This window comes from Juglans regia, chromosome 7 (genome assembly GCF_001411555.2).
Source record: "Juglans regia cultivar Chandler chromosome 7, Walnut 2.0, whole genome shotgun sequence".
Lineage (NCBI taxonomy): Eukaryota > Viridiplantae > Streptophyta > Magnoliopsida > Fagales > Juglandaceae > Juglans > Juglans regia.
In genome coordinates this window covers 3,850,270-3,866,043 of record NC_049907.1, presented here as the reverse complement: position 1 = coordinate 3,866,043, position 15,774 = coordinate 3,850,270, and the positions used below count along the sequence as shown (strand labels likewise).

General features: G+C 33.5%; 1 protein-coding gene across 1 annotated transcript; it reads right to left on the bottom strand.

The window, feature by feature from the left end:
* Positions 1 to 2,140: 2,140 nt before the first annotated feature.
* On the bottom strand, positions 2,141 to 9,240 carry LOC108995341 (U1 small nuclear ribonucleoprotein 70 kDa-like). The gene is made up of 10 exons (XM_018970891.2): positions 8,973 to 9,240; positions 8,525 to 8,639; positions 8,351 to 8,430; positions 7,598 to 7,673; positions 7,417 to 7,481; positions 7,270 to 7,332; positions 4,396 to 4,477; positions 4,156 to 4,318; positions 3,751 to 3,822; positions 2,141 to 3,027 (listed from the first exon to the last, which is right to left on the bottom strand). Exons 1-10 carry the CDS (start codon positions 9,072 to 9,074, stop codon positions 2,367 to 2,369), a joined length of 1,479 nt encoding a protein of 492 aa, XP_018826436.1. The 5' UTR covers positions 9,075 to 9,240; the 3' UTR covers positions 2,141 to 2,366.
* Positions 9,241 to 15,774: the final 6,534 nt, after the last annotated feature.

Below are 15,774 nucleotides of genomic sequence, written 5' to 3'. Positions count from 1 at the left end.
TAGTCACTAAGGTCTCGTTTGTTTTCATAATTCCTCTCAATTCATCTCATCTAATCATTATAATTTTTTAAAATTTTCACACAATTCAACTTTTTTAAATTTTAAAATAAAAATAATATTAAAAATATATTCTAACAATATTTTATTCAACTTTTAATTTTAATTTCAACTCATCTTATCATCTTATCTGTGACTTACATTAGAAATCAGGAGTGCAATTAACTTATCTAGATTTCGAAAGGATTTTGAAGTCCAATCTATTTCATTCAACAATGTCCTATTAACAAAGACAACATGACTTAGTATGATGAACATACATCATGTGATAGAAGTAATTACCTTTCCCCGTCATATCAAGATCTCTTGAAATGAAAGAACAAAGCTTGCATAAAACATTTAAGATGTTGCTTGTTATTCTGAACAAGGCAAAGTAACCAGGTAACGTATGATGATGATCAATCTTAAAAAACACACATGCACACACACAAGTAGCCAATGAGGTTTCCGGGAAATTTCTCAGAAGCAGCACAAATTAAACAGCATTGAAGACAATGAAGTACGAGCCTAGGTAGCTGGGATCGGCGCCAACGTCTCCGGTTAAAATGACTGCAATGCTTAAGCATAAGCCGTGAAGCTTCATGGCTGCTTCGATGAGTTGGCTATTAGCCACTTCTTGATGAGTACTTTCCGTTTCCACTCCCCAACAAAATCTTTGCACATTACATTCACTCCCACAGTCAGTCACACTCCTGACCCCACATCCATGTGGCCTCGTAGATTCGATGCCTGTCTCATCCTAACTACATTTCTTTCTAGTTGTAACGGTGTGTCTATTGACGTGCTAAATATATTATTGTTGTAAAACTGTGTCATATTAATTAACAGAAAAAATAGTTAAATTTTGTATTTCTCTTCTTTTTTATGACTGTTCTAATCTGGTAAATACCAAGTCTACGACTTATGAGTAATAGAACTTGCTGAATAAATAATTGAAAAATTATTCTCATCAGCTAATATTTATTATCTCACACCTTATGAAAAACACTCTACCCTATGAAAAATCTATAGATGTAAGGTGTGCAAGTAAATAGTTATTGATGAGTAGAATTCCTCTAAATCATAACCAACTGTAATGAGTAATTCTACATGTAAACGTAATCAATTTGAAAAACAGTGAGATTCATTATTAAAAAATTAATTTTTTTCATGTGAATTCTTTATTTTATTTATTTTTCTCTAAGCAATTACGTGACGGTTGCATAATTCATGATTACAAATATCTTTTCTTAACTGAAATTAGACTCCAAGCAAAGATCTTTGTATTGGGCTTAAAGACTAGTGTTTGAAAGTTAGAATTATGATTATGATTGGGCTCGGATCACCTCAGCCCAATGTACAGCCCACACTGCATGTTTTCACCTTATCTCTAAAAAAAGAAATAGACTGCAACAAATCCGGATTAGACTGAGTGAAAGATAAACATATGAAGTGGACTTCATAGTATTTATTGAATATTTAATTTTGTTCCATAAACTTCTTCCGAATGTTATGAAATTTTATTTTATGTATATATCTCTATTCCACTCTAGCTCCTATAGATCAAAGTTTTTATCGGCATATGAACATTAATTTTGAAGTAAAACAGGTGACAGAATTCCCAACTTGATTCTTCAAAAGATTATGACTCATGACGTTATGGAAGTTGAGGACTTGCACTCTAGTTTCAGAGCAACCGGATGATTTGGGTCCCACCGGTGTCTGATACTTGCATGTTTTCTTTGAAAAGTTGTTCGTTATTTTTCTATGGGTTTTTGGCAAGTGCAGATTGCACATCAAGTGCACTTCAATCTTCTACATGGAAACCCCAACACATCATTCAAGAAAAACTTTATTTGCATGTGTAGTTACATGCCAAACAGTAAACTCTACTTTTTTTTAACAAAAAGTGAGTGTGCAACGCTTGTGCACTCTATAATCCTACAAATATAATTTCTCAGTAAAAAAAAAAAAATTATCATAGTTCCGGTGATGACACACAAGCTACACAGCTAATATTATATATATTGCCTTTGCACCAATATATATTACTATCAAATAACAAAAACAAATATCAACAAAACAAATATCAACAAACACAAGAAAGAACTGAACCTCAAGCAGCTGTCATAAAACTTATAAACAGAGTTTAGTCAAAGAAAAAGAGTATCCGAAATCCATATATGAGATTTTAATAAATGATTCCTTGACCAGAAAGCTAATGAGGAATAAACTCGGGCCAGTTCCATCCAACACTCAGATAAAAAGATAGTATATAACGATCTTCAATCCTTACCAGCAAAATCACAAGCTGAGAGGTGCTGGCAGTCTCAGTATTCGTGCTCCTGAGAAAGTGACCTTTCTGAGTGTCGATTTTCACGCTCCAAATCTCGAGTTCTCCCCCTTTCACGGGACTCAGATGTTGCACGCTCATAATGGTAATCACCCTCCCCCATCCGATCATACTGATCATGACCACGATCAGGATATTGATCATAACGATCATCATCATCATCATCCTGGATATCCATGTGACCATACTGTTTATTACGCCCTTGCTCAGGCTGTTCATACCATCCATGATCATCCTCAGGTTCAGTATGATCATAGTCCCGCACCCTTTCACTATGTCGGTCCCTCTCATGTTTTGATTCAACTCGATCATAAATATCCCTATCACGGGAGCGGCCACGGTCATAGTCTTCAACTTCTAAGTCTCTCTCACTCTCCCTTTCTCGAGCACGATCACGATCTCTGTGACGATCACGTTCATAGTCACGACCACGATCCCGACCTCGGTCTCTATCGCGATCACGTGTTCGATCGCGATCGCGATCACGACCCCGGTCTCTTTCTCTTTCCTTGTCCCTGTTGCGATCTTTGTGGTGCCTATCCTCTCTCTGATCACGATCCCTATGCCTGTCATGGGATTGTTCACGAGATTTCTCCCGTTCCCTCTCTCTGCCCCTTTCACGGGATTTCTCCCTTTCCCTAAAATCATTAAATTAACAATCAAATAAAATCAAATACACCGACGAGACTATGAGACAACAGTTGTCATGCACAAAACCAAAAAGCTCACATAGGATATGCCATAACATTAACAACAATATGATTGTTACATTACACAAAATATAAATTACTTTTTTTTTTATTTTTATTGGCACCGGGTGTCCAAGAACAACATCCCAACTAATCTCAGGGGAGCACACGGCAAGAAGTTTCCCGCAAGTGCATATAGGGTAATTCAAGGGGAAAATCCCCCAATCCAATTGGCCCTATAAATTGTTTGCACTCAAGGAAATTTGAACCTTAGACCTTGGGGGAAGCATACCCCCAAGCCCAAGGCCTTTACCACTTGAGCCAACCCTAGGGGTTATATAAATTACTTCATGAAGATTATATAAGATCTTTACTAGACCATCATTCAAGCACATCTTTTTTTATCTGTAAATAAAATTTTATTAATCATAAGAATGGGCAAAGCCCAAGTACACGGGTCATATACAAGAGCAACGCCCAGGAGTGATGTTCTAGTGATGCATGTTAAAATAGCAAGTTAAAAATACTGCTTAAACATGATTTTTTTTTTTTTTTTAATTTTATTTTATTGGCAACTTAACATGAAACGTCTAGATGGATTGCACCCAACATGTAAACAATTTTTTTTTTTGTTGGACATACGTTACCAGCTAACGCTGGGACAGTCTTTACCTGTCTGCATGCCGATCTTCTCGTGCTCTTGGCTCCTCAGAGTGAGATGGTCCTCCTGACTGCAATTGCTCCCTGAGCAATAAAATATGCACAGTTTTCATAAATCCAGAAAATCAAAAAGCCTTCAATAAAAGATCTCGATGGAATAATGTAACCAAACAGACCAACTCAATGTATCAAAGTGCATTTACAAAATCCATAATCAAAGATACTATGAACCCATTCAATATCTTTGCTTTAACTAATTCTTTAATCCAAAGTGAACATTTCTCTCCGCACACTTGTGAAGATGTACAGGGGTGTCACAAAAAGTTCAAATTTCAGTCATCTACCAAACTCTAATGGAGCGTTAATCTGTTCAGCAGAAATGAAATTGCATGCAAATATTGCAATTAGGTATTTTACCTCCCCGAATATCTCTGGTTAACGTCTTCCCCTCCAACTCTGGTAGTTCCTAGCCCACCACCAAGTCGCCGAGGACGCCAATTTGGGACAGTTCTACCACGCTCAACATCCACCAGCACCCTTCTGCCATCAATCTTCCTCCCATCAGCTTGCTTATATGCAGCTGTATAATGTATAAAAGAGTTAAGAGGACCGTACTTGAAGCATATCACATAGAAAAACAGCTTAAATGAAGCATACCTTTCATATCCCGTGTATGCACATACTCAATGAAAGCATAGCCTCTAGGCTTATTTGTCTCTTTGTCAGCAATCACTCGAACCTAAAAAACACAAAAGAAAATAAACAAATAAACACTAATTACTTGAAAAAGATTCAGATCTTGAACAGGAAGTCATAAGACATGATCCTATGCTTTTTATTCCCAAGGGATAACACTAAAATCAGTTAAAAAAGTAAATCCTATGGCACGGCAGACAGGCTCTATGCCTCATTAGCCGTGCTCACCTTCAAATCATAGAGCCTCCCATTGCGAGATGAATCACCACCAGCTAGAGTTGCAGAAAACTGATGTATTTGTGGCCAACTTAACAGTTGTTGAACAGACTACCCTCCCCTTACCAGGGATTTTTATTTTGAAATAACTAGAAAGCTAAAAATAGTATAAGAAATACCAGGAAATCTTCTCAACTGCGGATATGTTTTTGACAGCCTTTAAAGCCAAAAATAAACCTCTTAGCAACAGGAAATGCACGTACTAAAAATTAAAACAAAGGAGAAAGATGCTAATACTCCCAACACGTTTTACCCAGTGCAGGAAAAAGAACAGATGTTGTCAGTCTTCTTTTGATGCTTGAAAACATAGGCTAAAAAGCACAATACATCACTGCTCTGATCAACTTAATTTTCAGATTTGCTGGGCAGGATGAACCACCATGTTTGGGATCGGGTAGGTGGAGAAGTATGGAATCAAGAAATACATTCAGTGAATGCATCAATCACCTCCTTACCAAGGATATTTTTCGATATATTGAAACTAAAGTATTTCCTAGAAACATCCAATGCCCAAAACGATCTCTAAACCCAACCATACCAAGAGAGATGAAAGGATTATTGAAACATATTTGTAAGCCATTACCAGAAAATTGGCAGTGATATCAGCACTCTTACTACCAACTCGCACAGACGATCCAAGGTTGACATATTAAATTAAATTATGTTTAATTATTCTCCTCGGTGTTGGTTAAGGCCCTAGGCACTTAAACACAAATAACGCCTTGAGGCTAGGTGCAAAGTATAAGGCCCCGTTTGGATTCAAAACGTGTTTCATCTCATCTCATATCATCATTACAACTTTCTCAAATTCCCACACAAAATATAATAAACAATTCAACTTTTTCAAATCTCAAAACAATAATAATATTAAAAAATAATATTCTAATAATATTTTTTTTAATTTTCATCTTTCATCTAAAACCATCTCATCTCATCTCTGAATCCAAAACAGCCCTAAGTGCGTGCCTAATTGAAGTATAGCACGGTTTTTAAAAAAAATAATGTATAATAAAAAATATTCATAAAATACAATAAAAAAAGGTTTAAAAAATAAAGATAATAATATATTTAGCCTATTAACTCAATTTGTTAGACTATTATGCAACATGACAATCAGGTGATCAATTAATTACATAATTTAAATATAGTATTTTACATAATTATTTTGTGCTTCACAAATATACACCAACATGACGTTTGATAGCCATAATCAAAACAAAGTACATGGTTGAATCAAAATATACCCAAATGCAATGGCCAAAAAGCACACTATTGGTAGGTATTGACTTCCATTTTAACATACGCAATAAATGCAGTCCTAAAGTAAATGATCATTGTCATTGTCATTAAAAGATTTGTAAGACTAGGGGGATGTAAGTCTGGTCAGGGGTCACGGACCAAAAATTTCGGTCCATCCTTTTTCTGGACCAGACAGTTAGCTATCGGTTTGATCGGTCCAATTCGATCCATATGAGCTAGGAACATTTTTTCCTCTTTTCTTTTTTTGGTAGATAAATTAATACAAAAAATTAATTAAATTAGTGAAATCAAAACTAAATGAGCTCTTTAATATGGATTGTGTAACTAACTAATTAAAAAAATAATTAATTATAATTATATTTATGATGTTAAGAGTTACTAACTTAGTACTTTAGTAGAGTATGTACCTACATATAATAACATGTATTTATCATATGATTACTTCGTAGTTCGTATGATATATTAGTTAATTAATAGCATATATTATTTTACATTTTATATGGTCAATAGTGATAGATTAGAGAAAATTACATAATTAACTTATACAACTACTATATAAATAATATATTATATATAAAAAAGATATTTAAAAATTTATACGTAAGTGATTCGGTTGGTTTTGGTTTGGTCGGGTCCAAAACAATACACCCCGGGATGGGACTGAAAACCAAATTTTGGAAACAACATGGACCGAGATCGAGTAGGGGTGAATTCGGTCTGGTCCGGTCGGTTTTTCTGGTTCGGACCGAAAAATTTTCCCCCCTATTTGTAATTCTCATCATCTTCCTAAATTACTTCATCCAAATTAATGCATTTTAAGCTTAAACTAACTAAAAAAGACCCAAAAAGCATGCTTTTGTAAATGCACTTTGACTTTGATAAGCAAAGCAAGTTGGCCTTGGCGCTTTGCACTTGAGCATGCTTTTACCAACACTGGTTCTCTCTTTCTTACTTTAAATAAAGACAACCGAATTCCACTACAATTTCACTTAATGACAGAATTGAAAACTTTACGACTGTGATCAATTATTACACCTAGTTGGCTTAAAGTTGATTTTCAAAACCTTTAATTAACTGGAGTTTATATTAACATTCTCATAAAATATAGAGCCCATAACGTTCAATTTTTCTTTAAAAACAGATGATAATATTTGAAGAATGTTATTTAATAGCAGAAAAATTAAAATTGCCAATTTTTCCACTACCTATTCAAATTTCTAATAAAATAAACAAAGGGGATAAAGATACCACAAAACTGAACCTCTTACCGAACATCCTTGAGATACTCAAAATACCTACCCGCTTGATTGGCCCATAAGACTCAAACTCCCTTTTGATTCTGCTCTCTGTTGTCTCATAACTCTGCAAGCAGACAATATGACAAGTGATCCACAAAACAAATGCTGGCTACAGGATGGAAAATCCAAAAATAAATAGATTACTCACGAGTCTAGCCACGAACAATGTCTTGTAGGGATCTCCAGAAATATTTGAGTCTTCTTGTGGATTATCTGCGTAAAAGTATATGTAAGAAAAAATATAAGGGTGAACTTGAAAACCTGGTGCCCGTAAACAAATATAATGAAGCCATCGAACTCTTGAACTTAAACAAGTTGAGTGTCTTCACATTTCTGTAACTCCTCAACAGCCTTTTCTGCACCCATTTCTAGCCTCAACTTGTGAACTCTAGCCCTTCTTTGTGCCTGGATACACAAAATATATAAAAAAACCAGGGTTATACAAGCTTATCCTCTTGGATTTAAGCATTTCCTAATTTATGCTCTAGTTGCTTAGACAAGCTTTTCCTCTTAGACTGAGGGTGAGGGTGGAAATTGTTAGCTTGTGGCTCATCCGTTGGATATTGTTTTACTAACAAGCAGGCAAACATGCAGCAATGAAATGAACAATAGAAAATCAAATAAGCACCAGAAGAATCTCCACAGACATGCTTTGCCATATAATATGTCCATGAAAATATATTTCCAATATACTCTGCAGAGGAAGGATAAGAAAAAAAAAAATGGACAGGGCTCAGGTTTAGGGCCAGTGCAGTTGAGTTGTATCGCTAATTTTGTACTTTAATGGACAGGGCTCTTTGTTAGTATCACTACCATGGATAGAAGACAATCATAACATAAAATTGAAGACCATTGTGTTAATCACTTGAATAACAAATGTTATGCATTCTCCCTGAGTTGGTTCCCCCATACAAAATGGAACCATGATTAGGAAGAGATAACATGCCCATATACAAAAGCCTTAAATGAACAACATTAGTTGTCTGGCACTGCATTCAGCAAATTGTGGCAACAGATGCAAATATGTATATTAAAGCACTGGAACATCATAGATTAACCCCAGCAGGACTGTAACATCTTACAGGAGTTTCAGCCTCTTGGATTGGTGGAGAATATTCAGGTTCTCCAGGCTCTGCAAACCTACTCACAAATTGTGCCATCCCTTCATAATCATACGAAGAAAGATTATCATATTGCGATTCACAAATTAACGTCCAATTGAAAAGATCAAACAAGCTCTAGAAGGTAAATTAAACCTGATAATGGTGGGCATTTCCTTTTCTCTGGAGGTGGTTTAAACTCCAAAGGTGGTCGAGGCTCAAAGAGTTTCAACAAGTTGGCTGTTAGACCAGTGGGATGACTCTGCCCAATCTGCATCACAAGACAAAGTCAATGATCAATTGGACAATATAACTGCACCGCGATGTTTCAAAAGCCCAAGCTGAAAAGTAGCAATTGTTATGATGAGATTGTTCCAATAAAAATCTAGTAAAAAATGAGATGTATAAACAGCCATTCGAACCAAATACACAGCAGGTAACTAGGATTAACAAAACCCAGCTAAGTAATAATCCGTATCATCAAAATATAGATCAAGCTATTTACCTAGGTTTACAAAGAGATTGCGGAAAAAATACATACGAACCAAACATCAAAAACCCTAGAACTTCACAAAAAATAGGGAGTCTGTAGAAGGAATTGAACCAGTTTGAGCTGTTGGACATTAGCGCGATTCTGGACTTTGGGGCGGGCCTGAACGGCGGCGTTTTGTTGGTTGCGCATGAAGGCATCGCTGTAGTCTCCCATGGCGAAGCGATCGGAGCTGAACTTAGGGTTTATAAGAGAATCGAAGGTTGGTTACCAGACGCGAGATACGGCAAGAATGGAAGTGGAGTGTTGTGATCCGATTTGTGCGAACCGGGTCGCAATTGCGAAGTCGCCTCCGAGAGCGGCAGCGAAGAGAGCAAGTATTAAAGGGGGTATATATATCAATGTTTTGAATACCATACCGGATGGCGTACTGGTCAAGACATTGGAACGAAATATTTCGGTACCGGTACTATTTCGTTTACCGTTTCGAGATAGTCGATATATGAATAAATTATATATATAAATATATATAACAATTATATTCTAAAATAATAGTTTATATATGAATAAATTATATATAAATACATACATACATATAAATTATAAATAGTCTAATCAAAATTGGGAGTCAAAAAATAAACTTATAATTTGAAAAAATGAAAAAAAAAAAAAAAAACACAGGCCGAAATATCGGCCGGTACCGACAGAAATATAGACCGGTACAGGCCAAAATTTAGGCCGAAACGGCCGGTACCGGCCGTTACGGCCGGTATTTTGGCCGGTACGGTATATATCTAGTACCTGTACCGGCTGGACGGCCGAAACGAAAAATTTCGGCCGTACCGGCCGGTACGGTACGAAATTAAAAACATTGATATATATACAGAGGACTGAATTGCACGTACGCGCTCATCCGAATAGTAGATAGAGGATTTGTCTGCCTTCTGCCGTTACAACGTTTTCATTTAAGGTGCGTTTGTAACATAAACTATTTTCAACTCATCTTAATTTATTATTATAATTTTTTTAAAATTTTAATATAAAATATAATAAATAATTCAATTTTTTTAAATCTTAAGATAATAATAATATTAAAAAATAATATTCTAATAATATTTTATTATCTAAATTCAACTCAACTCAACTCACTTCAACATTCAAACTCACCATTATTCATGCGGTAAAGTTTTTTTACTTGTTTAGTGTGTCGCGATAGTTAAAACACTTGTTGTAGTATTTATTATAAAAATGTATTCTATTATCGAGATAGAGTATATGATTTACATTTAAATGATAATATTTAATTTATAAAATTTAAAATTTATTTTTAAAATTAAATTATATTTTATAAATATTTTTAGGTAGAGAATATAATTTTATTATTATAAATATAGAAAAACCTAAAACATTAGTAACTTTTTTATTATTGAGGTACACACTTTATTGATGTATTGGGTGTGTTGGATGTTTCAAGAAACGTACTTACAAATAGATATTTTCTTTTGAGTTAGACTACGGACCGTGATATTATCGAATTTTCATCTACGTCTACGGTATTATTTATCAATTCGTTAGAATAAAAGTTATATGAAAAGTATAAAGAAATGTTTGTTTTATATAAAGATTTTATAAAAAGAAATTTATAAATTAATATATTTTAATGTGATACGTTGGACTATAAATCACTTATTATTGTAAGGTAAATCTACCGCATCATATTACATCAAATCATATCATTGTGTTAAGTTCATTTTTATTAAAGAAAATGATACACATACAACTTTTTTTACAATTATTTACACAATTTTATTTTAAATAAGATGTATTTTTATAATATAACTTATAAAAATAATATCATTTTATAAAATTACTCTAAATTTAAAACATAACAAAAAAACAATTATACGCAGACCATTATGAGTCGTTCTATACAACTACCCGTTTCCCTCATACGGCACACGAAATGTGATCTGGCATTTTTTTTTTTTTTTGTTAAACGTTGCGTTTAGTTAAACCAAAAATTATACCCAGTTTCGAATCTATTTTCCCTCCCCACCCCCGCACGCCCACGTTCTTCCTCTTCCTCTGTTCTCCCTCCCGCCAGCAGCGCCTAGCCTGTTCTTCCTCCGATAGTGACCATTTCATCTTCGACACCGTCTGAAACTGCCGACGAGAACGTAGCACGACAGACCCACCGCCAACTTCAGCTTGCATCGACGAGTCTGCAGCTCCACATTCAACGTAAAATCTGGTTTTGATTTTTTTCTTTTTTTTTTTTCCCTGTTTTATAATGTTTGAGCCATTTTCGTCTTTCTTATGAAATCTAGTTTTTAATGTTTTTATTTTAACTCACACAGACATTCAGCTTGCCCAACAGATCAGTTGCTTGTTCCATTCTGCGTGGGGCTCTCATTTGATGGTCTACCCGTGTCAACTCAAAGAAAACAGAGCACCGAAAATCACAGTAGATAAAGTTTGGATTTTTCTTTGCTTTTGTTATTTTTTTTCTACTATTGCCCGAAAATCACAGTATATTTGTTAGGTTTCATTTCTCTTGTTAGGTTTCATTTCTCAATCTGTTTGTGAACTTGAAACTTGGGGTGGGTGTTAGTGTAGGTTAATTTTGTGTTTTATATGCCTTGTGTAAGAGTGGGAATTGCACATGAGTGTCATTGCAGGATGTTTTTATTTTTATTTTTGATGTAACAAAGTTGATGAAGTATGAGAAAATTGCATTAAAATCCAATTATTTTTTGAGCATTAGTTTTCAAATGTATGTTGTTTGTAATTTAAATGTACAAGTAATCATTTTTTTGTTGTTGCTCCAGCTACATTTATGAACAAGAAAAAAATATTATTCAAAACTATGATTCCTTTATACTTGCTTTTTTTTTAATGGGAAATTTACATGATGATTGTCTATTGATTCACTAAAGTAGAATCTATCAAGATTCATAAAAGTATTTAAATTCTAGATTTAAGTTGAAGATTTATGTTTAACCACTATACTTTTTAGCGTACTCAATTGTGGAATGATTTATGTTTTTTTGTTTAGTAACTTTATCCTAAAAACTCAGTTGAAATAGCGGGATGGATAAAGAGAAAGATAAAACAGTACCTACGCCATCTACGCCTTCTACATCGATTTTACCAACTCAGATATGAAACATATTGATCATTTGGAAATGTTGTTGCATCCGATATTATCATTTAGTTTAATATATTTTTTGTTTATACATAGTTAAACATATTTTTTATTTGTGTATTATAGGAATATTATGGTTCAAGAAACCCGTACTACCTATCATTTATGTTGCCTCAAAATACATATCCAAATCCATATACATGCACTTGGGGTAGTCAGGTAACTTATTTTTAAACGTTTTTAAGTTTTTTTTTTTCCTTATATGCATTTCGGATGTTCTAACACCATGCCTAACTACAGCTTTCATTGATGCCATCTTTTGGACCAATGATGCCCTACCCTCCGTCGAGTAATCCGGAGGAGTCCACACGAGTTCAACATACCTATCAAGTATACTCTTTTTAATCGTTTTTAGGTTTTTAGGTTTTTAGGTTTATTGATTTTTTTTTTAATATATGTATTGAATTTATTTGAACACCATGCATCATTACAGCATCCATCGATGCCACCATCGAGTAATCTGGAAGAGTCTACAAGATCTAAAAAGACTCTCCAACTAGCAAGTGAATCATCAACCGAGCCATTGTCATTGGGTGCTGAAAGTGAAAAGAATTTTGGAGGTACATCACACACGACTGATAAGAGTTGTCACCTGACAAACGGTATTAGACTCTTAACCCAATTAGTAAACATACAATGTTATAGGGGTGATATTCGGTCGGTCCGGACCGGAAAAACCAACCGGACCGACCAATTCGGTCCGGACCGGACCGGACCGAGAATGGTACCGGTCGGTCTCGGTCCGAATTTTATAGGACCGAATTAATTCTGTCCGGTCCACGGTCTATGGGTTTTTCGGACCGGACCGGACCGAATTAAAATTGAAAAAATATATATATATATATTAATTATATAATTCTCATTTAACCTATCACTAACTCACCATTAAATAATTATTAACTAATAGTCTAATACTAATATTCATAATTTTATACTAATACTAATATTTATAATTTTATACTAATACTAATATTTATAATTTTATACTAATAGTAATATTGATATTTATACTAATAGTCTAGAGTCTAGACTTTACTTCTAGTCTTCTATACTCTAATATGGTATATAAAAAAAAAATACTAATAGTCTAATATAGAGTAAGAGTCTAAGACTATAGTTATAGTTATACTAATATTATAATATAGTTATAACTTATACTAATCATAGATTCATGATTCATAATAACTAATCACTATAAGCCTATAGTATTAATGTATCACTATAAGCCTATAGTATTAATGTATTATTATTTATTATATAATATCTAGTATTAGTATCACTATATCATTATAATATAAATATTATAATATAGTTATAACTTGTACTAATTACTAAATCACTATAACTAATATTAGTATATTACTATTTACTAATAGTCTAATACTAATAATATTATATAGTTATAACTTATACTAATCAAGTAATCATGGATTCATGATTCATAATAACTAATTACTATAAGTCTATAGTATTAATGTATTATTATATAATATATAGTATTAGTATCACTATATCATTATAATTTATAATATATATTACTATTACTATTAGTAATTTAGTATTGGTATAGTCAATAGTTATTTAGTATAATATAAGTATTATATAATATATTATACTAAGTAGTAAGTACCAAGTTACCAACTATATAACTATTATAAGTTATAATAACTTTACTCATATAAGAGTTATAGTATAATAGTATTAATAATTTAATAGCATATTATAAAAGTTATAGTATTATAGCATAATATTTGTATAATAGTATATTATTAATATCACTATAAGTTATAAGTTATAACTATATATACCTAATAGGCTAATAGCCTAATACAATGATTTATTCATCATATAATGATATACAAAATACAATGATTTGTTAATCACATTACAAATTTACATATACAAAATGTAAAAACTTAAAAGTTTAATAGATGAAAGAATTTATTATTATTATTATTAGAATAATATAGCAATTAACTTTTAACATCATAAATATAATTATTATTAATTATTTTTTAAAGAGTTAATTAAATAATCCACATTAAGTAGTTTATTTAATTTTAATTTTACTAATTTAAATAATTTTTCTAATTAATTTTTGTGCTAAAAAGATAAAAGAATCACAAATTGATCAAAATGGCACCCAAGCGGTGCCGTTTTAGTCACTGCAGGCGAAAACAATAACTGGGTTGCGCGAAACGGCGTCGTTTCGCGCAACCCAGTTATTTTTTTTCAACTTAACTTCCCTGAAACGGCGCCGTTTCGGTCCAATTTGGACCCAAACGGCGCCGTTTCAGGGAGTATAACTCTAGCCTTACGTTCTTCTTCCCCCAGAAACCCCGTCCATTTCTTTTTCCCCAACTCGCATCCCGCAGCCCAGCTCCCGCAAACCCTAAGCTTACTCCCGCAGCCCCGCCGTCCCGCCAACGGTAAGGGCCCTCCCGCAGCACCGCGATCCACCCTCTATCTCGGCACTGCAGCAGGCCCCTACTAGTTGGTACTCTCTCTCTCTCTCTCTCTCTCTCTCTCTATCTCTGCTGGGACTAATTAATTTCCTTGTGAAATTTGTGATAAAAATGGTTTTGTTTTGCTCTAGCCTCTAGGAAACATTTGCTTGGTTACTTGGTAGAAACTAGAAATAGAATTGTAGTTGATAACTTGATGCTCTACTCTACACGGTACATTCGTTACATATTGGCTACATGCTGAAAAAAAAATGCTAATATTGTTTTCGCCTGCAGGACATCAATTTAATGCTAAATAGAATTGTAGTTGCTGTAGAAAAAATGTTAATATTTCCTGCAGGACATCAATTTAGTGCGTACATGCTGAAAAAAAAAAAATCACTTGTCCTGCTAGATAATTTTTGTTCCATGGAGCTGTCAACCAAAAAAATCTTTGAACATTTCCATGTTTAAATTTTTTGTTATCCACATTCTTTGAACATATTCATGTTTAAATTGCTCAACCTTTTTCTCCCATAGAGCTTGATTAGCTGTATTAACTAGAATCACAAGCCTTTTTGAAGGGCTATATTAACTAAAACTTTATAATATTACTTCATTTACAATTTAAATATTAATGGAATTTAGTCTATCAATTCTCAAATAAAACATTTCTTCTAAAAAAAAAACATTACTCGTTAGGCTATCCATGCATTGTAATTTCATCATATTCTCATCTTATATACCGAGGTGATAAAATAAATTATTGATGGATAATGTTAAATCATAAAAATAAGTTGAAAGTAAAATACAATAAAATATTGGGTTTAAGTTTTATATTGGGTGTTATAACTCAATTGAATATATGTTTAAGTTTATTTTATTTTATTGGTTGAAACTTGAAACTGTCCATTGTTTATTGAACCTCCTTAACTATTAATATTTGTTTTCTAAGTATTTTGTCATTTTGTCCTTTTTATAGATGGAGTCTTCTACAAATGATGTGCAAGAGTCAACACCAAACATACATCCACCCCCATGCCCACCCCCATGCCCACACCCACCACCATCCAATGTAAGTGATCAATCAGTTGGTGGGTCACAAAGAGGTAGAGTTAAGTCTTTTGTTTGGGATCACTTTACAAAAATATCAAAATGTGATCCAAGTAAACCTAGGGCTGCATGTAATTATTGTGGTGCTTCGTATGCATGTGATACGAAGACCAATGGTACGAAAAACATGAAGTATCACATTGAGCATCAATGT